The sequence below is a fragment of the Staurois parvus genome, unplaced genomic scaffold (assembly GCF_062004578.1).
Source record: "Staurois parvus isolate SC_StPar_1 unplaced genomic scaffold, SC_StPar_1.0 ptg000187l, whole genome shotgun sequence".
NCBI lineage: Eukaryota > Metazoa > Chordata > Amphibia > Anura > Ranidae > Staurois > Staurois parvus.
The window spans coordinates 5,741,041-5,766,564 of NW_028317983.1; the positions used below are offsets into that span (position 1 = coordinate 5,741,041).

General features: G+C 44.1%; 1 protein-coding gene across 2 annotated transcripts in view; it reads left to right on the plus strand.

Annotated features, from left to right (window-relative positions):
- The window catches only part of TMEM65 (transmembrane protein 65), a 207,346-nt gene that overhangs the window by 114,700 nt on the left and 67,122 nt on the right, over positions 1-25,524 (plus strand). For both annotated transcript variants that reach the window (XM_089677522.1, XM_089677523.1), the window contains 2 exons: positions 7,681-7,725; positions 22,841-22,908. In XM_089677522.1, coding sequence (XP_089533648.1) covers positions 7,681-7,725; positions 22,841-22,908 — 113 coding nt within the window. The remainder of the gene's footprint in view (positions 1-7,680; positions 7,726-22,840; positions 22,909-25,524) is intronic.

A 25,524-nucleotide genomic window follows, 5' to 3' on the forward strand; every position in this document is an offset into this window, starting at 1 on the left:
GGAAATCCTGCAGAAACACATGTAGTGTAGACGCATTTTACGGTTTTAATCTGCCCAACAAGTTGGCCAAACCCCCCCCCCCCCCCCAATAAGAATGCAAAACGCATCAATAAATGTGTCAAAAATGCACTGCTGAAGGGAATCAAACTGCATAGGTGTGAACCTAGCCTTAGTGTTACTAGAGACATCAGTGTCAGTTAGTGTCCCTCCAAGCTAGTGTCTGTTAGCGCCAGATTGCCCGTCACACTATCACCGTCACACTATAAGTCACTGATCATACGCCATTACCAGTATAGCATCTCTAGCTGCGTAAATTCCAGTATATACCATAGTTTGCAGACACTACAGTATAACTGTCGCACAAACCAATTAATACACACTTAATGGATTTTTTTTTGTCAGACATGCAACAGAATACATTTTGTCCTAAATTTATGAAGAAATTTGATTTTTTTGAATTTCTTTAATGGATGTTTTATAACAGAAAAAAGAAAATAAAAATTTCCAGAATTTTCAGTCTTTTTTTAATTTCTATAATAAAAAAAATGTGGTGATCAAATGCCACCTGAAGAAAGCTCTATTTGTTTGAAAACAATTGTATAAATGTTATTTGGGTCCAGTGTTGCATGACTGTGCAATTCCTAGGGAAAGTTTGCTGAATAGCAAAAGATGGCCTGGTCATGAATGGGGTAAAGGCTAGTTATTAAAAGACACCTAAAGCCACATTTTGCAAACATATTTAGGTGTGGTAGGCGCAGCAAGCGTTCTCCGGGGAGTATAATTTGCTTCACCAGGTAAGAAAGTAAACACATGGCATGGTGGGTTAGTTAGAGTGGGGGGATGATAAAGGGTAGAGATGGGGTAATTTTTTGCCCTGAGTGGGGATTTACACCCCGGTCACACTGGGTGCGACTTGCCATGACATTTGCCATGTGAGTTTTAAATCGCATGGCAATTCGCACCCTATTGTCCGCAGTTGAAGTGGTCATATCGGTGCGATTCCGACTTGGTAGGAGCCACACCGATTTCTAAAGTAGTGTATGCAGTACTTCAGGTGCGACTTGCATAGACGTCTGTGTCTTGCAAGCCGCAGATATCCTGCATGTCGCAACTCTCAGTCAAAATTATATTGTAAAGTGCTGAGCAAACTGTTGGTGCTATATAAATCCTGTATAATAATAATAATAAATGACATCTGACTTCAAAATCGTGCGACTTCAATGGCAGTCGCACGATTTCAAAGTCGGACGGGGGTGTTAAGTTTCCAAGGAAATCGTATTTCTGGTTTTCTTTTCCTAAGCTTCTGTTTTAGGCATTTTAAAAACCCCGGGTCTTTATCAGCTGCAGTTTTTAGTAAAGAAGTCTGAAAGCGCCCTGAAAGAATGCATGAGACCACGGCTTGACAAATCGGCTCTGAATCTAGGAGCCAACTAGAAAAGTTCAGATCCAGGTTTTTTTTTTTTGCTCCTGAAGCAAAGTAACTTTTGGGTGACAATCATGGCAAAACCATACTACGTTGTAGGTGGCAATGAAAATAATGGCACCTGAACCTGCGTTTTGCGATCACAGCTATTCTGCGGTGATCCCAAAATGCCCAGGTGTGAATGGAGCAGCCCTGGTTCACACATATGCCATTCTGGATTCGTTTTCAAACTCACAGATTGACATGACAGGCTAGATACTTTGTGTTCCTATTAAGGTGGTTCACACAGATGCGATCCACACGCATTGCATTTTAAGTGAAAAGGGTCCTGTGCGAGTTTGTGGTGTTGCATTCCAGACTCGCAAGTGATAGAGTACAGTGTCATGCGGAGAAATACATGAAAAGTGAGCGCTCTAAAATCAGCAGCCAATGCACTCAAGGTAATCGCAGCAAACCTCATAAGGTAATAAATAAAAAAAAGTGCAGCGCTGAGTATTAGCAGTAAATGTAAGAAGTATAAATGAATAATAAAATGTCCCATAAAATATATAAACGCATGAATAAACAGTTCGTAAATGATATAAGATGATCCACTTGGAGATCCACTGCAGAGATGAGTGTTCACATAGGATTGCTATTGACAGGAGTTTTTCCATTGAAATCAACGTGAGGCGACTGCATTGAAGTCAACGGGACACAGTTGTGGAGAGGGCGAGAGTTGGCAAAATCGCACCTGTACTGAAATTGCACAGAAACCGGAATGACATTGTGATTTCAGTACACGTGTAAACCCAGGGGCCAGGATGCAATTTCTAGTCGCCTGGCGCCTGGGATTTGTCGAGCCCTGCATGAGACAATCAGCTGTTCCATGTTGCACTGTCCATTTTCCTGTTGTACAAAGCTTGTTCCTGTTTGTAGCTCTGATACATATCAAGATCCAGGCTCTGCGTCCTGCTAACCATTGTGCATTTCTCATCCTCTCATCTCAGTACAAATCAATGAGCAGAGCTCTGTTAGTAGTCTTCCATGGAAAGGAAGAGACATTTGTTTTTGATGGCCTATCATGTCGTTGTTTTTCTCACCTCAGTCATTCAGCAAACATGCTGAATGCACCATCTGTCACATAATGAACTGCCAAAAGATAAACCTACCAATATGTATGTAATTTTGAAAATAGCAATTCAGTAAATCTATCATTGCTGTGAGCTGTATACCTCGTGGGAGAGTCTGAATGAACACATACAGTATATGTCATGATGATGATTTTAGAGGCAATACCGGCTATGACTGAGGACAAGGTGCAAACCTGAAACGCGTCACTCTGCATTGCCAACTCGTTGATATTTGTGAAATGTTAATGACAATCTCATTTGCTGCTCCTGGTTGTTTTCTTAAAGGGGGTGTGTAGTGGTCTTGTACATTATTATGGTGGAGACGAAAAATGTTTTTTTTTTTTTAGGTAAATGATAAAGTAAAGGTTCAAATTGAAAAACCAAAAAATAACATACCTGTCATGCAGTCGATCCTGAATACGGCGGCCAGACTCATCCACCTTACCAACCGCTCCATTTCCGTCACCCCCCTCTGCCAATCCCTCCACTGGCTTCTGATTGCCCAACAGATCAAATTCAAAATCCTAACACTGACGTACAAAGCTGTCCATAATTCTGCCCCAAACTACATCACCGACCTGATATCCAAATACCACCCAAAATGCACTCTTCGCTCTTCACAAGACCTCCTTCTCTCTAGTTCCCTGATCTCCTTCTCCCATGCCTGCCTCCAGGACTTCTCCAGGGTATCACCCATCCTCTAGAACTCCCTACCCCAATCCATCAGATTATCACCTACTCTCCTCTCCTTTAGGCGCACCCTGAAAACCCACCTCTTCAGGGAAGCCTACCCCACCCCCTGCTAATTGCCGACCTCCTCCACTCTTCCTACCACTCCATCCCCCACAGCTTTTCCTCCCGTACCACTATCCTCTCCCTCCTAGATTGTAAGCTCCAAGGAGCAGGGCCCTCGAACTCCTCATGTATCGCACTGTATTGTTATTGTTCTGTCTCATGTACTGTCTCCCATTGTAATGTACAGCGCTGAGCAAACTGTTGGCGCTTTATAAATACTGTATAATAATAATACTGTACATACCTGCTCTGTGTAATGGTTTTGCACAGAGCAACCCTGATTCTCCTTTTCTCAGGTTCCTCGCTGGTGCTCGTGGCCTCTCCCACCTGCTTTGTGCCCCCAGAGCAAGCTGCTTTTTTTGTGGTGTTTGGATGTGTTCCAGCTCATTTCTGTGCAGAAATTATTGCAGCGGTGTCTAACATATTTTCTTTCATGCGAAACCTCACAGTATGGTGTACCAGGTCCATTTGAGTACCAGGAAACCGCTTTGCATACATTTTTCATGATGGAAAAAAGGCTCTGGACGGCATCTGGAAATGGAAGAGTTAAAAAAAAATTCAAAACGCTTATAAACACGGTCAGCCGCGTTTACACACGTCTAAAAGCGTTTGACATTTGAAACGCTGATTAAATTTACTCCTGAATGCAAGTTTGGTGCGTTCAAAAAAACGACTGTAAACTCAACTGCCTGTAAACGACTCTGTGTACATGGACACATAGGAGAACATTAGGGAGAGTTCAGGGGCTGCTGAAAAAAACACAGAAAAGCTCCTAAACGTGAGTTTATCAGCTGCAGTGTACATGGAGCCTTAAAGTCAACCTGTTACAAATATCTGGACAGTTCAGAACAAACATACGATGCAAAGGTTATCTTTGGTGAGAATCACACACCAATTAACAGGTGAGAATTATAGGAAGTTAAAGTTATCTACAAGTTCCCTGTAAGCACTGTTCTTGACTGCCACCTGTACTACCTCCCTACAAGTCCTTTATTAGGATCGGTGACCTTATTGACCAATAGGGAGACAGAAAAACAAATATTGGCTTTCACATAACGGTACATGTAACTTCAGCAGTCAATGTGTTTGGATCTACCAATCTTAGGCCCCATGTACACGGGACACTTCTGAATGATGGTAACTGACGGGGCAGAGGACAGGGGGTCACTGCTGACGGGGCAGAGGACAGGGGGTCACTGCTGACGGGGCAGAGGACAGGGGGTCACTGCTGACAGGGCAGAGGACAGGGGGTCACTGCTGACGGGGCAGAGGACGGGGGGTCACTGCTGACGGGGCAGAGGACGGGGGGTCACTGCTGACGGGGCAGAGGACGGGGGGTCACTGCTGACGGGGCAGAGGACGGGGGGTCACTGCTGACGGGGCAGAGGACAGGGGGTCACTGCTGACGGGGCAGAGGACAGGGGGTCACTGCTGACGGGGCAGAGGACGGGGGGTCACTGCTGACGGGGCAAAGGACGGGGGGTCACTGCTGACGGGGCAGAGGACGGGGGGTCACTGCTGACGGGGCAGAGGACGGGGGGTCACTGCTGACGGGGCAGAGGACGGGGGGTCACTGCTGACGGGGCAGAGGACGGGGGGTCACTGCTGACGGGGCAGAGGACGGGGGGTCACTGCTGACGGGGCAGAGGACGGGGGGTCACTGCTGACGGGGCAGAGGACGGGGGGTCACTGCTGACGGGGCAGAGGACGGGGGGTCACTGCTGACGGGGCAGAGGACGGGGGGTCACTGCTGACGGGGCAGAGGACGGGGGGTCACTGCTGACGGGGCAGATGACGGGGGGTCACCGCTGGCGGGGCAGATGACGGGGGGTCACCGCTGGCGGGGCAGATGACGGGGGGTCACCGCTGGCGGGGCAGATGACGGGGGGGTCACCGCTGGCGGGGCAGAGGACGGGGGGTCACCGCTGGCGGGGCAGAGGACGGGGGTCACCGTTAGCGGGGCAGAGGACGGGGGTCACCGTTAGCGGGGCAGAGGACAGGGGTCACTTCTGGCAGGCTATTCTGCAGAGCTCTTTCTCCCATCCCTGCACTGCATACATCCTGGGTCAGTAGAGCTCCTCTTCTCTGCACAGATAGCTTGGGGGGGCACAACTAAAATCTGGGTCATAGCTCAACTGGTAAGTTTGAGCTGGGAATTTTTATCTTTTATTGTTTAATTTGGTGTGAATGTGTGTAATAAATAAATGTAAGCAATGAGAGGAATAATGTGATTGGGTGCCATGGTCGGGCACTTCTTTTTTTAGCAAGCTTTATATTGGTTCAGTAGTTTTTAATGATGTTTTTGTCTGTTGAATGTGCTACTTCAGAATTGCTGTTTCTGCTTCCCATCTTTTTTTCATTTTTGCGTTTGGAAAATCACATTGTCAGCATTTTATTTCTATGGAAGCTGGTCAGTGCGACTTGTCACATTACCGGCAGGGATACTGAACTGCGAAAAGTGTTTCTGTATTCTGACCTCAAGCTGGGAAGTGACCAGTCCTCTAAATGTAGCTGAGAACCCCGACAATACAGTGTACTGAGTCTTCTATTGGTCATTACAATGTGTGACAAGCTTGGTAGGAACATCCTGTGCTCAGTGTTTTGTCCATCTGAGTACCTTCGGTGGTATTTGATCACCTGTGCACTTTTTATTTTTCACGCTATAAACAAAAAAAGGCCAAAAATTTTGAAGAAAAACAATATTTTTTACTTTTGGCTATAAAAAATATATAGTAAACTCAAAGTTAGTTATAAATTTAGGCCAAAATGTATTCTGCTACATGTTTTTTGGTAAAAAAAATCCCAATAAGTGTATATTGATTGCTTTGTGTGGAAGTTATAGAGTCTACAAACTATGGTATAGATACTGCAATTGACTCCATTTTTCTGCTATACAGCGCTGCGCTAGTTTAACGGACAATTGCGCGGTCATGCAATACGGTACATAAATGAAATTTACATCCTTTTTTTCCCCACAAATTGAGCTTTCTTTTGGTGGTATTTGATCGCCTGTGCGGTTTTTATTTTTTGCGCTATAAAAAAAAGGCTGACAATTTTGAGGAAAAAAAACAATATTTTGGACTTCTTGCTATAAAACATGTCCAGTAAAAAAAAATTTAAAAATCAAATTTAGTCATAAATTTCTGCCAAAATGCATTCTGCGACATGTCTTTGCTAAAAAAAAAAAACCAATATGTGTAAATTAATTGGTTTACGTGAAAGTTATAGCGTTTACAAATGGCGGGAAAGATACTAGGCTTTTTCGGTTTTTTTTATACTAATAATGGCGGCGATCAGCGACTTATGGCGGTGATCAGGGACTTATGGCGGGACTGCGGCGGACATTCTGACACTGGGGGGGTACTGATTTGGGGTCACTGACATCCCCAGTGACACCAATACAGTGATCAGTGCAAAACAAAAAAAAAAAACACACACACTGTACTAATGGCACTGGGGAGGAAGGGGTTAAGTTTATTTTGCAGGGAAGGGTTATCTGTGTGAGGGGGAGTGTTTTACTAGAGGGCGGGGGTGTGTGCTGGACGGGGACAGGCTGATCCAGAGAGAAACTCTTCTGTCTCGATCAGCTTGTTCTCGAGCTGTCAGGGAAGGCACAGAAAGCACAGCTACTGCAGCTGTGCTCTCTGTCACTGATTGCCGCCGATCGCCAGGAGATAGCCGGTAAGGACCGGCTGTGACCCGGCGACTGACACCCGCGGCTGTGATCGGCGGCTGTGATCGCGCGCGCCCCCTACCTGTTTACAAAACACACATTTTAAAATGTGGTTTTGCCTGCCCGTGCCGCCCTGCCGCCGTATTTCTACAGTGGCAGGGCGGCAAGTGGTTAAAAAAAAAACCACTGTAAACTCAAATGCCTGTAAACGACTGTAAACAAAGATGAGTACATGGACATAGAGGAAAACATTAGGGAGAGTTCAGGGGCTGCTGAAAAAACGCTGAACAGCTCCTAAACGTGAGTTAGCTGCAGTGTACATGAGCCCTTATTGAACCTCTAGGTATTTATTTGCTCTTCATATTCTGAATGTGAATTGGGAAATTTTAAGACCTATAAAAGAATAATCCCTTTGAATAGTTTATAGAGTCCTTTTAAACAGGAGCTGGTGGCGTAAACAATGAATGTTTTCAGTCTCGGTACAGAGAAGTGCATAGAGAATGTGATTACCCTGTGAGGCTCATTGGGACCTCTACCCATGGGCCGTATCTACACACCAACAGACAGCCTTCTAATTAATGTGCCCGCTCCTGCCAGCTCACCACTGTTTATTGCAGCGTTCCATTATGTATGCCGCCTTCATTGTAAATCATATCTTGTTCTGTTTTCTTTTACAGAAAAACTAGAAGCTGCCCCACCATCCTCCATACAACTGAAGCACGGTAAGATTGCAAAACATTGTTGAATGACATTTACTAATTAAAGTGAAGGAACCAACACCTGATTATAGCGATACACTGATCTGCTCAGACAGTAAGGCTGGCCATACATTATACAATTATCTGCAGATTTTCTGCCCAATTTCCTTTAGATTTACCTTCAACTATGTAGTGCAAGGGCCTGCCTAATTGGATACAACTGAAAGTGTTGTTTAGGTTTGTCCTCCTATTATATGGTTTTTGGTAAATCTAAACCAAAAATCTGCAGATAATTGTATAATGTATGGCCAGCCTAATTCAGCAAGTTTTCTGGCTCAGCAGAGAAAACAGAATTGGAATTTGTGATCCGCTTTGTGGATCTGCCATTAAAGTCACCTTGACACGTCTAAAAAGGAGTTGACTAAAATGTCACAGTGCAGGTAACCGGAGAGGCTCACACATCCCATAAATTATGTTCTAGATCATCCAGGACCTCCAAAACACACGGAGCTCTAAATGCCTAATACAGGCTTTCAGATCGGGAGTGGGCTGTAGGCCCTGTGGCTTTCTACCTCCTGGACATTGAGATCATCATGAGGCATGGGAAGTTTGTCAAGGTTCAACCTTTTACTGGTACAGAATGCAGGACAGAACACCCTTCCAGAATGATCATGTAATGCTTTGTTCCTGCCTTCCCTATGTTTCTGCAAGGCCCGATCCTGGGGGGTACTGGGGTGCCCTGCGTACACCCCCCCCCCCCCCCGCTGAGCTCATCTCCCTGTTCCTGGGCACAGAGCCGCAGCCTAAGTGCAGTAAACGAAAAGGGCTGTACAGAGGAGAGAGACAAGCGAAGGTGCTGGCTGTGATGTGTTCTCCCCCTTCCTGTCATAGCTTTGCTCCTCCATAGAGCAGATGTCACTGGATCATACTTACATCGGGCTGTACACAGTTTATGGCCCCCTACCCACATTTCCTATTGCCGAGAGATAAGCAACCCTTGGAGAACATAGGGGTCTGGTAATTAATCCGATTTAGCGATCCTGTGACATCTACTCATGGAGGGGTGTAATTGTGACAGGAGGGAGTGGGAATTACAGGTAGGGAAATTTGAACACAACGGGGAGCTAACAATCATTTGTGGTTGGGATGAGAGGTTTGTGGAGATGAGGGGTAGGTGGGCTATTTGTAATGGAAAAGGTTATTTGAAGGAGAGGGGAGGATTAATTCTAGTAGGAGGCATGGTGTGGATATGTGCTATAGGAGGGGGATTGAGGAGATTTTGGTTAAGAGGGGGAATTGGAGCTGAGATTTGGACCCCGACCCAGTCCTGCTGACCTCTGACCTCTGTCCTGCTGACCTCTGACCCCTGTCCCTCGTTTTTCTGACCCCTGTCCCTCGTTTTTCTGACCCCTCTCCCTCGTTTTTCTGACCCCTCTCCCTCGTTTTTCTGACCCCTCTCCCTCATCCCTCTGACCCCTCTCTCTCATCCCTCTGACCCCTCTCCCTCGTCCCTCTGACCCCTCTCCCTCGTCCCTCTGACCCCTCTCCCTCGTCCCTCTGACCCCTCTCCCTCGTCCCTCTGACCCCTCTCCCTCGTCCTTCTGACCCCTCTCCCTCATCCTTCTGACCCCTGTCTGTTTTTCCTCCCGTTGCTGCCTCACCCCAACCCCCCCCGTTTCTGCCCTCCCCCCCCCAGTGTCTGCCCTCCCTCCCCCCGTTTCTGCCCTCCCTCCCATGTCTGCCTTTACCCCCCATGTCTGCCCCCCCCCCCCGTGTCTGCCCCCCCCCGTGTCTGCCCCCCCCCGTGTCTGCCCCCCCCCGTGTCTGCCCCCCCCGTGTCTGCCCCCCCCCGTGTCTGCCTTCCCCCCCCCCCCGTGTCTGCCTTCCCCCCCCCCGTGTCTGCCTTCCCCCCCCGTGTCTGCCTTCCCCCCCCCCGTGTCTGCCTTCCCCCCCCCGTGTCTGCCTTTCCCCCCCGTGTCTGCCTTTCCCCCCCGTGTCTGCCTCCCCCCCCCTCCCGTGTCTGCCTCCCCCCCCCTCCCGTGTCTGCCTTCCCCCCCTCGTTTCTGCCTCACCCCCCTCGTTTCTGCCTTCCCCACACTCCTGCACTTTTTTAGTTTTTTGCCTTTTCCACATTTCTCCTGTGTCTTTTTCATGTTTTCGTCCTTAGTTTCTATCTTCCTCATATTTCTGGTTTTCTTACATTTCTGTCTTTTCCTTCCCCGTGCTCCTGCCTTCTCCCCATGTTTCTGCCTTCTCCCCACGTTTCTGCCTTCTCCCCACGTTTCTGCCTTCTCCCCACGTTTCTGCCTTCTCCCCACGTTTCTGCCTTTTCTCTTTGATTCTGCCTTCCCCATATTTCTGCTTTCCCTACGTTTTCTGCTTTGCATCATATTTCTGTTTTTTTTTTTTTTTTTTTTTTTTTTAAATTTCTGTCTTCTGTCTTTTCCATCTTCTGTCTTTTCCGCGTCTCTTCCCTCGCCGCGCTCCTGCCTTCTCCCCATGTCTCTGCCTCCTCCATATTTCTGCTTTCCCTTTGATTCTGCACTCCCCATATTTCTGCTTTCTCTTTGATTCTGCATTCCCCATATTTCTGATTTCCCTACATTTCTGCTCTTTCCACATTTTTGCTTTCTCTCCATTTCTGTCTGCTCCAAAATGTTGCTTTTCTTACATTTTCTGCCTTTTTCATGTATTCTCCGTTTCCATGATCCTGCCTTTTCCACGTTTCTTGCTTCCTCATGCTCCTGCTTCCCACACATTCCTGCCTCCTCTATCTTTGCTTGTCTTCTCCATCCATCTTCCTGCTCGAACATGACAGGTTCATGTTACATTGACCAGGTAATTTGTGAATGAGCGCCTCCTTTAAAATGGATCTCATTACAGTGAATTGAAAGCACATAATGTCACATTCAGAAATGCAATCTCACAACACAACACAAACTCTGACTGTGGATTAATCTGCCATATTGACAGCCGGGCTTGTCGTTTAAAGGTCGCCTTATTGAAAATGTCATGATATTTAGATTCCCTCTACCATGCATTTCATTTAGTTTCTTGCATGGAAAGTTAAAGCTCAGAGTTTTCTAGGTGTCCTCCAACCTTCGAGATGAAATGTTAGATATTGTATCCATAACCATGGCCCTCGGGTGTCACAAATGTTAAAATGAAATGGCGTTGGCCAGCAGTTAGTCACATTGTCGCTTCTATTGTCTGCGGAGAAGAGGAACGGAAGAGTCTACTGCTGAGCACCACACAAATTCTGCGGTCAGGTTCGGTGCCAGTGTAAAGTTGGGATTCAGCAGACTGTATACACGGAAAAGCTCACAGAATTTAGGACGGTGATTATCTGTTTCCAGGGATTAAATCTGGCTGAGCACGCAGCATCGGACTGTGATCTGATTAAAATTGAACGATTACCCTTTATCCTATAGAGCGCCTACTATTCGCTGAACAGGAAAAGTGATTTCATTGCTTAACTGTTTTTCCTTTCCATTACTCCAAGAGCAAGTCATTAATGTTCAGATCTGATAAAGCTGAACTCCAGGCCAACCGGTAAATACACAGATCAAATATGTATAATGTTGGCCATACACACTTCGATCAACAATTTATTTTCTAATTGATCTCTTCCGATAGAAATAATCGATTCATAGTTGACAACCTGTTTGATCGATATGGAGCACCAGGGAAGTAGATTTCAGTCAGCAGCAGGGGCGGACTGACTATTTGGAAACTCGGGCACTGCCCGAGGGCCCAAGGTCAGTAGGGGCCCCATGAGATGCCCCTGGTACCTTTTTCATAGGCTTTTGAGTTTAGGCAAGGACACGGGCCCCATGATCCCCTATTGCTCGGGGGCCCCATGAGTTATCAGTCCGCCCCTGGTCAGCAGCTAAGATTTGATCGGAACATACAACTGTAGGTTATCGCTCACATCTCTGTTTCCACCATATCATCTCCTAATCTGATTGGTTGATTGAAATATGATCAAATGATCAAAGCATCTCAGTGTAGAACAACTGATCTATTTCTGCCCTGGATGATCAATTTCGTTGATGCAATCTGGTCGAAATTGAGTCTATAGGTGGGAATACACGATTAGAAAATCGACCGATCGGTCATCTGACGACCAAGAGGCGTTTGTTTGTTGGTCGAAATCGTGGCCCACATTAACCAATCTAAAAAAAAAAAGGTTCATTGCGCAATACGTAGTTTTGACGTCTTCCGTACAAGTGGAAGCGATGCGGTGTGCGTGTTACCTTGTAGCCACGCCCCTTCCGGCCAGAACGAGCGATATACACAACGATTACCAGCAATGAGTATAATATCGTTTATTACATGACCTACAGTGGGGCAGAAAAGTATTTAGTCAGCCACCAATTGTGCAAGTTCTCCCACTTAAAAAGATGAGAGAGGCCTGTAATTGGCATCATAGGTAGACCTCAACTATGAGACACAAAATTAGAAAAAAATCACATTGGCTGATTTGGAAAGAATTTATTTGCAAATTATGGTGGAAAATAAGTATTTGGTCAATATCAAAAGTTCATCTCAATACTTTGTTATATATCCTTTGTTGGCAATGACAGAGGTCAAATGTTTCCTGTAAGTCTTCACAAGGTTGGCACACACTGTTGCTGGTATGTTGGCCCATTCCTCCATGCAGATCTCCTCTAGAGCAGTGATGTTTTGGGGCTGTCGCTGGGCAACACAGACTTTCAACTCCCTCCAAAGGTTTTCTATGGGGTTGAGATCTGGAGACTGGCTAGGCCACTCCAGGACCTTGAAATGCTTCTTACGAAACCACTCCTTCGTTGCCCGGGCAGTATGTTTGGGATCATTGTCATGTTGGAAGACCTAGCCACGTTTCATCATCAATGCCCTTCTTGATGGAAGGAGGTTTGCACTCAAAATCTCACGATACATGGCCCCATTCATTCTGTCCTGTACATGGATCAGTCGTCCCGGTCCCTTTGCGGAGAAACAGCCCAAAGCATGATGTTGCCACCCCCATGCTTCACAGTAGGTATGGTGTTCTTTGGATGCAACTCAGCATTCTCTCTCCTCCAAACACGACGAGTTGTGTTTCTACCAAACAGTTCTATTTTGGTTTCATCTGACCATATGACATTCTCCCAATCCTCTTCTGGATCATCCAAATGCTCTCTAGCAAACTTCAGACGGGCCCGGACATGTACTGGCTTAAGCAGGGGAAGACGTCTGGTACTGCAGGATCTGAGTCCCTGGCGGCGTAGTGTGTTATTGATGGTAGCCTTTGTTACATTGGTCCCAGCTCTCTGCAGGTCATTCACTAGGAACCCCGTGTGGTCCTGGGATTTTTGCTTACCGTTCTTGTGATCTTTTTGACCCCACGGGGTGAGATCTTGCGTGGAGCCCCAGATCGAGGGTGATTATCAGTGGTCTTGTATGTCTTCCATTTTCTAATTATTGCTCCCACAGTTGATTTGTTCACACCAAGCTGCTTGCCTATTGCAGATTCAGTCTTCCCAGCCTGGTGCAGGTCTACAATTTTGTTTCTGGTGTCCTTCGACAGCTCTTTGGTCTTCACCATAGTGGAGTTTGGAGTGTGACTGTTTGAGGTTGTGGACAGGTGTCTTTTATACTGATAACAAGTTCAAACAGGTGCCATTGATACAGGTAATGAGTGCAGGACATAGGAGCCTCTTAAAGAAGGTCCAGATCTGTGAGAGATAGAAATCTTGCTTGTTTGTAGGTGACCAAATACTTATTTTCCACCATAATTTGCAAATAAATTCTTTCCAAATCAGCCAATGTGATTGTCTGGATTGTTTTCTCATTTTGTCTCTCATAGTTGAGGTCTACCTATGATGCCAATTACAGGCCTCTCTCATCTTTTTAAGTGGGAGAACTTGCACAATTGGTGGCTGACTAAATACCTTTTTGCCCCACTGTATATACATAAATATTGATACATAAAATATAATCTGCAGAATTCTGGTTTCATTATCTCATTAGGCCAATCTACTTTTAACATTTGGATTTTTCGTTCGTGTTTACGAAGATTCCTTGGACATAAACATCCGGGTCATCTTCTGTTTCCACTCATGCGTGATAGCGCTTGATAGATTTATTTTGTACGACCGTCATACCACCGCATAGAAAATCGGTAGTTCGTATGTGAAACGACAACGTTTTTCACTGTTGTTCAACCGGATTTTTTCGTTCACCGTATCGTTATCGGTTAAAACATCCTGCTCATCAACGAAGACAAAATCGTTTGATCAGTGGTTCCACAAAATTTTTCATTCGATTTTCTTATCGTGTGTACGGGGCATAAGTGTATTAGAAGGGAAGTTATGGCTATTTGATTGTTTTGATCAAATCACACATCAATCGGATAATAAAATTGAAGCATGTATGGCCACCATAAGAGCGCTCTTTTACCTGCCAAAGCATTTGTATTTCTGTCCATCCAGTTCTAAGATTTATACAGCTTTGCTGCACAGAACAGCCAGACATAAAGCTCAACTGTCCCTACTGCAGTTGGAGTTTTCATGAAGCCTGAAATATTGAAGAATCGCTGATAGAGTTTTTATAACAGAAGTGACCCTAGTGTTCTCTTCTGTCATCAGTGCTTCTCTTAGCCTGTCAGTGATAATGTACACTGAGTTGTACATGTGCAGTTCAGAGCACAGTTACAGCACCGCTGTATGCCATGGTTTTATTTATTTTATTTATTTCAGGTACTTATATAGCGCTATCAATTTACGCAGCGATTTACATATATATTGTACATTCACATCAGTCCCTAACCCTCAAGGGGCGTACAATCTAAGGTCCCTAACTCACATTCATGTAATATGGCCAATTTAGACAGGAGCCAATTAACCTACCAGCATGTCTTTGGAGTGTTGGAGGAAACCGGAGTACCCGGAGGAAACCCACACAGGCATAGGGAGAACATGCAAACTCCAGGCAGGAGGTGCCGTGGCTGGGATTCGAACCAACAACCCTGGTACTGCCAGGCGGACGTGCTAACCATTTATTTGATGAAGTGATTCCCGCGGCGTGCATACGCAGGAGTGACATCATTGCAGCCCAGCCATTCAAGTGGCCAAACAGAGCGAACCTGGATGGAAAACTAGACAAATATGGAAAGGCCCAGGACCAATGGGAGTGTTGACAATGCATTTTGGAGGGCTTCGTTTGATAAGTAAGTCCCCCATAATGTGACAATATATGGAGCACTTTAGCCTATTATGGCATCAACCTCATGGGGTCCAATAAAATTTTTTTTTTTTTTTTTTTTTTTTTAAGTCTGGTCCCTGCCCCCAACCTATAAATGGACAGTGAAGAAAAATCATCAGACTGATGAGCTCATTGCTCTATCACTCTGCTCTCTCCTTCTTGAAGCTTGCTCTTTGTTTGCGCATGAGCACTGCAGCACAACTGATTTAGCTCTTAATGCTACCTCTTCTTCAATCCAGTCTGAGCTCTGCTGTATAGACTACAAGGAACGGACACCAAGTCAAAGTTAGGTATTTACACTCCTTTAAAAAAAAAAAAAACGCTTAAAGGACAACTCCAACTTTTTTTTGGGAAAACAAAGGCAAATAAAAAATAAATATATCGTTTACAATTGCAACTAAATTCATATTATAATTGCATTATAATTCTGTTAAATTCAATGCAATATGGCTACCTGGAGGTGTTCTGTACACAGAATGTGCACAGAACGCCCTCTGAAAACGTCTTTTCCTGCTTGTGTGATTGGCTTACTGATTTTTGCAGAAGTCTGCAGGCCATACATGGGTCAAATTCTGAATTTTCTTTAGAAAATTGAAAAGGTAATGCGTTTTGTAATCCAATGGTGCCACCATTGATTTCCAAATTCGACCAACCAAGCCTTTCATTTCACCTCATGTTGCTACAGAAAAGAATTTTCTTGGGAAAAAATGTTCTTTTCTTTCCAGGTCGCAGCACCATTGATTAAAAATTAGTTTATTTTTCAAAAAGGTTCCAACATGCCCAATCACTCAAATTAGATTTGGGGCTCGAAAATCGGTTGTTGCTGTGGCCCACTAATGGTGAGAAATTCAAACGAAAATTCTTAGAAAAGATTTTCGAAAGAAAATTCTTTCGGAATTTGTCCCGTGTATGGCCGGCTTAAAATACAAGTCAGATTTTTGGCATCCCCTGCAACAAAAATGTCATTTTTGGTGAGATACTACCTACTGGAAATCACATCTAAGGGCCAGTTCACACTACGTGTTTCAGTGTGTTTTTTTTTTTCTGCATCCAAAACGCACAAAAAGTAGGTGATCTGGTTGTCAATGTTATAGTTCACATCAGTGCTTGCAGTTCACGTGCGTTCCAGATGCAGAAAAAAAAAGTAGAACAGGCTGCATTTTTCCTGCACAGAACTATACTGGAACGCGGTAAAACGCATCAAAAATGCACTGGAACACACCAAACACGTACTGGAACGCACATGTCCCTATTTAAATTGTAGAAAAGAGAGGGGAAAAAATGATCTGGAGCGCATCAAAAACGCACCGGAACGCCAAAAATGTGCATGCAGAAACACATCCAGAATGCATCTGGACTGCTACACCTTGCATACTGTACAATCAGTCATTGTTCTCATGGAGTTTATAATCTAAGGTCCCTAACTCACATGCATACATATACTAGGGTAGGAGCCAATGAACCCACCAGCATAGCTTTGGAGTGTGGGAGGAAACCCACGCAGGCACAGGGAGAACATGCAAACTCCATGTAGGCAGTGTCCTGCTTGGGTTTTGAACTGAGAACCTCATTTCTGCAAGGCAAGCTGAAAAGAGTCCTTCCCAACAACCTAGGAAATTGCATTAGCAAATGGTCCACCACCAGCAATTAAATATTTACCACCTTATTTATTTATTTCAGGTACTTATATAGCGCCATCAATTTACACAGCACTTTACATATATATTGTACATTCACATCAGTCCCTAACCCTCAAGGGGTGTACAATCTAAAGTCCTGAACTCACATTCATACATACACATACTAGGGACAATTTAGACAGGAGCCAATGAACCTACCAGCATGTCTTTGGAGTGTGGGAGGAAACCGGAATCACCTTCTCCACAAATAGATTCCAAACTCTTATATACAGTAGATGGATAATCCAAGTTTCAATGATGGACACAGTTCTTCCAATCATTAGCTTAGTCAGCACGCATTGCCTGTCCTTGTCCCATTTTCTGTTAGTATTTTGAATCGATCCTCAACTGTATTAAACATTCAAAGTCATTCAGTTCTCATGGGAAATGAGCAATCTGAACAGATGATGAAAAAATACATCACTTGCAGCAAAATCCACGTCACAACTAGTCGATGTGGAAATATAAGCAGCTAAACTGATATGCAAATGTAAAAGCCTGGCTTCACCCTTTTTTGTAAAAAAAAAAACAAAAACCCAGTTTTTGGAACGTTTGTTTGATTTTTATTGATTTAATGGGGACAAATCAACAGTCATTTTTTGACTGTATTTTTCAAATCAACAGTCTTTTTTTTACTTTTAATTCAAAGGTTTAGGATAGAAGATTTTTCTTACTTTTTTATTTTATTTTTTATTATTGAATTTTTATAAAATACATTTTACATATACACATTACTAACACATATCCACTAATCTTCATAACAAATGTTGTAATGTCTTGATTATAACTTAATTTTTGTATTGTGGGCGATGTGTCTCTTGTAGAAATATCACATTGATAAAACACTGCTTTATTTCTTTCAGAATCTTCTCTTTACCAGAGAGTTCAACCCCTTTACATTATAAGTCATTATAATTATTGCATTCATACCCGTCATTTTTTATATCAATCCCTCTTACAGTTAAACCGCAAAGAGGGAGGATATTATATAGCAATATTAAAGCTCTGTGAACTATCTGAAGTAATCTTTTCTCTTTTCCCCACCCTCCCAAACCAAAATGTGGAAATCAGCAAGAACAATTTTTAGTTTCATAAATGCGACAAGGACTTATCAAAGTTTGAGAGCAATGATTCCATCCAAGGAGACCAAGTTTTCTCAAAAGTTCAAGTTTTATCATGGAGGGTGCCAGATAGTTTTTCATGGGTCATATGCCACATCATTTTATATTTTGGGGCAGCACAGTGGCTAAATGGTTAGCACTTCCGCCTGGCAGTACTAGGGTCGTTGGTTCGAATCCCAGCCACGGCACCACCTGCTGGAGTTTGCATGTTCTCCCTGTGCCTGTGTGGGTTTCCTCCGGGTACTCCGGCTTCCTCCAACACTCCAAAGACATGCTGGTAGGTTAATTGGCTTCTGTCTAAATTGGCCCTAGTACATGAATGTGAGTTAGGGACCTTAGATTGTACACCCCTTGAGGGTTGTAAAGTGCTGCTTAAATTGACAGCGCTATATACAGTGGGGCAAAAAAGTATTTAGTCAGCCACCAATTGTGCAAGTTCTCCCACTTAAAAAGATGAGAGAGGCCTGTAATTGGCATCATAGGTAGACCTCAACTATGAGAGACAAATGAGAAAAAAAATCCAGACAATCACATTGGCTGATTTGGAAAGAATTTATTTGCAAATTATGGTGGAAAATAAGTATTTGGTCAATATCAAAAGTTAATCTCAATACTTTGCTATATATCCTTTGTTGGCAATGACAGAGGTCAAACATTTCCTGTAAGTCTTCACAAGGTTGGCACACACTGTTGCTGGTATGTTGGCCCATTCCTCCATGCAGATCTCCTCTAGAGCAGTGATGTTTTGGAGCTGTCGCTGGGCAACACGGACTTTCAACTCCCTCCAAAGGTTTCCTATGGGGTTGAGATCTGGAGACTGGCTAGGCCACTCCAGGACCTTGAAATGCTTCTTACGAAACCACTCCTTCGTTGCCCGGGCGGTATGTTTGGGATCATTGTCATGTTGGAAGACCCAGCCACGTTTCATCTTCAATGCCCTTGCTGATGGAAGGAGGTTTGCACTCAAAATCTCACGATACATGGCCCCATTCATTCTGTCCTGTACATGGATCAGTCGTCCTGGTCCCTTTGCGGAGAAACAGTCCCAAAGCATGATGTTGCCACCCCCATGCTTCACAGTAGGTATGGTGTTCTTTGGATGCAACTCAGCATTCTCTCTCCTCCAAACACGACAAGTTGTGTTTCTACCAAACAGTTCTATTTTGGTTTCATCTGACCATATGACATTCTCCCAATCCTCTTCTGGATCATCCAAATGCTCTCTAGCAAACTTCAGACGGGCCCGGACATGTACTGGCTTAAGCAGGGGGACACGTCTGGCACTGCAGGATCTGAGTCCCTGGCGGCGTTGTGTGTTACTGATGGTAGCCTTTGTTACGTTGGTCCAAGCTCTCTGCAGGTCATTCACTAGGTCCCCCCGTGTGGTCCTGGGCTTTTTGCTTACCATTCTTGTGATCATTTTGACCCCACGGGGTGAGATCTTGCGTGGAGCCCCAGATCGAGGGAGATTATCAGTGGTCTTGTATGTCTTCCATTTTCTAATTATTGCTCCCACAGTTGATTTGTTCACATCAAGCTGCTTGCCTATTGCAGATTCAGTCTTCCCAGCCTAGTGCAGGTCTACAGTTTTGTTTCTGGTGACCTTCAACAGCTCTTTGGTCTTCACCATAGTGGAGTTTGGAGTGTGACTGTTTGAGGTTGTGGACAGGTGTCTTTTATACTGATAACAGGTTCAAACAGGTGCCATTGATACAGGTAATGAGTGCAGGACAGAGGAGCCTCTTAAAGAAGAAGGTACAGGTCTGTGAGAGCCAGAAATCTTGCTTGTTTGTAGGTGACCAAATACTTATTTTCCACCATAATTTGCAAATATATTCTTTCCAAATCAGCCAATGTGATTGTCTGGATTTGTTTTCTCATTTTATCTCTCATAGTTGAGGTCTACCTATGATGCCAATTACAGGCCTCTCTCATCTTTTTAAGTGGGAGAACTTGCACAATTGGTGGCTGACTAAATACTTTTTTGCCCCACTGTAAGTACCTGAAATAAATAATAATAATATTTTACCTTCAGTAGAAGTTGGTATAGAGGACCACCAATCTTTTGCCAGAGACTGTTCGGCTGCAGTAAATAGAAATGTTAAGAGTCGATATTGATATTTAGTGGGTTCAGATTCAATAATGCTTGTTTTTGGGTTTTTCAGTATTCTTCTGCCCAATATTGTATAAATCATTCAATAAAGTTCTACCCAAAATTGTTTAATTTTGGTCCAGCCTCACCAGATGTGTAAAAAGGTATCAGTAGTCTGGCAGCCTCTGAAACAGGTTTGATACCGAAGATTGACTTCTAGCTAAGCGTTGGGGAACCATATTCCATACTGGAGTAATAGTTTATAGTTGGATTCGGTTGCTGCTTCATTAATGGAGCAGTGTGCTGTACTATGCCAGATATAAAGCCAGTCTTTCTTATCTACAGCTTCGCCAAAAACACTTTCCCACTTTGTCATATACAAAGAACTTTTGGTGTCCGAGACTTTTTGCTGATGCAGGAAACCTCTGTAACCGTGTGCTGTAATATTACATCTTGTTATATATTTGTAGCAGCTTCCTGCAGAGAATTGCAGTCATTTTATAGAAGCTACTGTAGCTGAAACACATTTTTTTCAGATATTTGTCCCATTTTCTGCATAGAAAAGGGCACAGTCATCATTCTAACATGTCATAAAATCAAACTGTACTGTAATGAGCACTTTGCACCAGTTGTTGCTCTGTCACCAAAGTAGGCGTATAACCTGATCCCAGCCTTCCCGTAATTAAAAAAAAAAAAGACAGGTTAGGAATGACTGATCATTCACCTAGAATCCTTAAAAGACTACCGTATTTTCCGGCGTATAAGACGACTGGGCGTATAAGACGACCCCCCCTACTTTTCCTGTTAAAATATAGGGTTTGAGCTATACTCACCGTATAAGACTACTCCTCTTCCAATGCACACCAAATAAAAATTAAAAAACATCAGATTTGATTTCAATATGGTATGCTATTTCAGTATGGTATTCCAATGATGGGGTGCTATTCCTCCCACTGATACCAATGATGAGGCACTACTCCTCCCACTGACACCAATGATGGGGCACTATTTTATCCACTGACACAAATGATGGGGCACTATTCCTCCCACCGATACCAATGATGGGACACTATTCCTCCCACTGACACCAATGATGGTGCCCCATCATTAGTGTCAGTGTGTGAGGAATAGTGTCCCATCATTAGTCAGTGGGAGGAATAGTGCCCCATCATTGGTGTCAGTGGGAAGAATCGTGCCCCATCATTGGTATCAGTGGGAGGAATAGTGCCCCATCATTGGTATCAGTGGGAGGAATAGTGCCCCATCATTGGTGTCAGTGGGAGGAATAGCGCCCCATCATTGGTATCAGTGGCAGGAATTGCGCCCCATCATTGGTGTCAGTGGGAGGAATAGCGCCCCATCATTGGTGTCGGTGGGAGGAATAGTGCCCCATCATTGGTATCAGTGGGGAGAATAGTGCCCCATCATTGGTATCAGTGGGGAGAATAGTGCCCCATCATTGGTATCAGTGGGGAGAATAGTGCCCCATCGTTGGTGTCAGTGGGGAGGAGGAATAGTGCCCCATCATTGGAGTCAGTGGGAAGGAGAAATAGTGCCCCAATCGTTGGTGTCAGTGGGGGAGGAACAGTGCCTCATCGTTGGTGTCAGTGGGGGAGGAACAGTGCCTCATCGTTGGTGTCAGTGTGGAGGAGGAATAGTGCCCCATCGTTAGTGTCAGTGGGGGAGAGGAGCGGCTGCTCCTTCTTTCAGTTTGGCCGCTCGATTTTCGCGGGGCCGCTCGGCTCCGCCTCCTTGCCGGTGATTGGTTGCCTGTGTGCCTTTCCAGTGCTGGCGCCCAATCACTGGTGAGGAGGCGGAGCTGAGCGGCTGCGCGACCATCGAGTGGCCGAACTGAAAGAAGGAGCAGCCGCGCTTCCTGGACCGGATCGTCGTCGGACCGGGACCGGAGCCAGGTAAGGTACAGCAGCCCCTCTGCCCACCCCTGTACACCCCTGCCCCTCGAAAAAGTGCCGCCCTGACACCGACTCGCCGTATACCGGCGTATAAGACGACCCCCGACTTTTCAGAAGATTTTCATGGGTTGAAAAGTCGTCTTATACGCCGGAAAATACGGTACTTCATTTGGGTGCCAGTTGTAGGACTTACAGTATGCCAAGGCATCAGACTTGTGTGCTTTCCTGAACAGGCTTGAGGAAGTTCAAGCTAATTTGTACAGTCAGTTAAAGTGGTTGTAAACCATTACATATAACCAAGTGACTGGCCACAGGTTCTACACGGAGATGAGAAATTCCTCCTACATAAGTTGTAGCTGTTTATCTGCAGTCTTCTCTTCTCTACAGCCTTCTCTTCTCTACAGCCTTCTCTTCTCTACAGCTGTTCAAAGTGCTGAATTTATAAGGCTTGTCTGAGAGTTCCATAAAAAGTGGGCAGAGAGCTGAAATTACACACTGCAGAACTCTGAGAGTTTATTGGAGGGAAGAGACGCACCCCTCTCCACACTGCTCACAGGAACAGAGCTGTGTGCTTGAGCTCCCTCCCGTCACCTTTTTTTTTTCTCTTGGTGTCTGGAAAGACTGTTATACAAAATTGTTACCGTACAAATACTAAATAATAAATGTATCCTGTATCATATTCTAACAGTGCCTTTGTTGAGATCCTAAAATTCAAGTTGAGGACTATTTGGAAAATGTTAATTCCCAGCTTTCATATGTTACCTAAATAGTACACACAGTGTCTGGCTATTTAGAGCATTGAGCATTTCAGGTCCTTAGAGACCTCAGAAAGTGTGTTGATTTCTGGGAGTCTCTGTCTAGAAGACCATAACAACTCGAAATTTGTACTCCCTGAACATAGCGTATGCCTTTATCAATAATTTTATTTTTATCATCAGATATCCCTGCCAGGACTCTGGAAAGGTATAGGCACCTGGGGGGTTCTGGAACAATCTGATTCATATTTTAAACAAAGGCAGAAAATTAAATAAATGCATCAAAAATATTTAATTTTTCAATATAGACTTTATCTTTACCATTTTTGTATTTTCCATCTTTGTCTTTCAGTGTTTGTTCACAATGCATTGCCGTTCATAGGGTTTGGCTTCTTGGATAACGCCATCATGATTGCTGCGGTAAGTAACCAATTTCTCCAATAGTTTTACAAACTGTTCTGTAAAGCAGTGATGGTCATCACTCAACATCATCAAAGGGCTGCACATAAAATTCAGTAAATATTTAGTGTCTGAGACAGAAGACACACAACAGGATATAGTCAAAGACTATAGTCATGACACAAGAGAAGGTCAGAGACTGCGATCATAATACAAGAGATGGTCAGAGGTAGTGGATATATTACAAGCGAAATCACTGCTATAAGAGGACAATAGGAAAACATGTACTAGTGTCTGCAGGTGTCCCAAGGACCACACAAAAAAGTGCCAAATGGCCACAGGTTGGGTACCGGGGCTTTAAATTGACCAGTACCGTTCCTCATGCTATTCCATCTAACAGTACCTGTAAATAGAGACTGGTGTAAGCCCTTTACTGCTCTCTCTGTTCTCTCATAGCTCTTTAACAATCCTTATGTAGCAGCTGTGAAAACTCCGGCTGGAAGTCAGATTGGTTGAATCAATTTTTTTTATACTGGTTGAGGTCAGCAAGTGGAAAACAAATAATTCCAAGCAACCGGGAAAGGAGGGACAAATAGAAAGGAAGTAAAAGGGGTAAGTAAGTACAGTGCCTTGAAAAAGTATTCATATCCCTTGAAATTTTTCACATTTTGCCATGTTACAACCAAAAACGTAAATGTATTTTATTGGGTTTTATGTGATTAGACCAACACGAAGTGGCACATAATTGTGAAGTGGAAGGAAAATGATAAATGGGTTTCAAAATTTTTTACAAATATCTGAAAAGTGTGTTGTGCATTTGTATTCAGCTCCCTTTATTCTGATACCCCTAACTAAAATCTACTGGAGTAAATAGTCCATCTCTGTGTAATTTAATCTCAGTATAAATACAGCTGTTCTGTGAAGCCCTCAGAGGTTTGTTAGTGAACATTAGTGAACAAACAGCATTACGAAGGGCAAGGAACACACCAGACAGGTCATAGATAAAGTTGTGGAGAAGTTTAAAGTAGGGTTAGGTTATAAAAAAAAAATCCCAAATTTTGAACATCTCACGGAACACTGTTCAATCCATCATTCGAAAAAGGAAAGAGTATGGCACAACTGCAAACCTACCAAGACATGGCTGTCTACCTAAATAGACAGACCGGGCAAAGAGAGCATTAACCAGAGAAGCAGCCAAGAGGCCCATGGTAATTCTGAAGGAGCTGCAGAGATCTACAGCTCAGGTGGGAGAATCTGTCCACAGGACAACTATTAGTCGTGCACTCCACAAATTTGGCCTTTATGGAAGAGTGGCAAGAAGAAAGCCGTTGTTAAAAGAAAGCATAGGAAGTCCTGTTTGCGGTTGGCGAGAAGCCATGTGGGAGACACAGCAAACATGTGGAAGAAGGGGCTCTGGTCAGATGAGACCAAAATTGAACTTTTTGGCCTAAAAGCAATAGCTATGTGTGGCAGAAAACAAACACTGCACGTTACCCTGAACACACCATCCCCACTGTGAAACATGGTGGTGGCAGATGGATGGAGCCAAATAAAGGGCAATCTTAGAAGAAAACCTGTTACAATCTGAAATAGACTTGAGACTAGGGCGGAGGTTCACCTTCCAGCAGGACAATGACCCGAAACATCCAGCCAGAGCTACAATGAAAGGGTTTAGATCAAAGCATATTCATGTGTTAGAACGGCCCAGTCAGAGTCCAGACCTAAATCCAATTGAGAATCTGTGGCAAGACTTGAAAATTGCTGTTCACAGACGCTCTCCATCCAATCTGACAGAGCTTGAGCGATACTGCAAAGAAGAATGGGCAGAAATGTCCCTCTAGATGTGCACAGCTGGTAGAGACATCCCCAAAAAGACTTGCAGCCGTAATTGCAGTGAAAGGGAGTCCTACAAAGTATTGACTCCGGGGGGCTGAATACAAATGTACGCCACACTTTTCACATATTTATTTGTAAAAATTGTTGAAAACCATTTATTATTTTCCTTCCACTTCACAATTATGTGCCACTTTGTGTTGGTCTATCACATAAAACCCTAATAAAATACATTTACATTTTTGGTTGTAACATGACAAAATGTGGAAAATTTCAAGGGGTAGGATTTTCAAGACACTGTAAAGTCGATTTTTACACCGTTTTCACAGCTGCTGTCTGGGTAGTGCTAGACAGGTGTGACATGAGAATTGCAGCAATAAAAAGCTATGCATAGGTACTGTTAGATCAGATAGCAAGGAGAATGGCATAGACCACTTTAAGGAAGAACCATAAAAACAAATTCTCAGAGTTTGCAGCTTATAAAAATGATCCACCTCCCTCTGTTATGTCTGTTGACATTCTTAAAGCGGTAATAAACTTGAAACCAAAAATGTAATATATTGCAGCTTACCAATCATTAGATAAGGTGGCAGCATTTGTTTTCTTTTATAGGCTTATTTTCCCTTCTTTTTTACCTGGTGATCTGGTCAGTCACGTAAAAGAATGCTCCTATTCTGGATGAAGGAGCACAAGGGGTACCTTTGTACAGCAGTATTGTTAGTCTGGGGGGAGGGGACTGTTAGATGTACTAGCAGATTTAAATATCATAACAAATTGAGGCCAAACTCCAGCTCACACTTCATA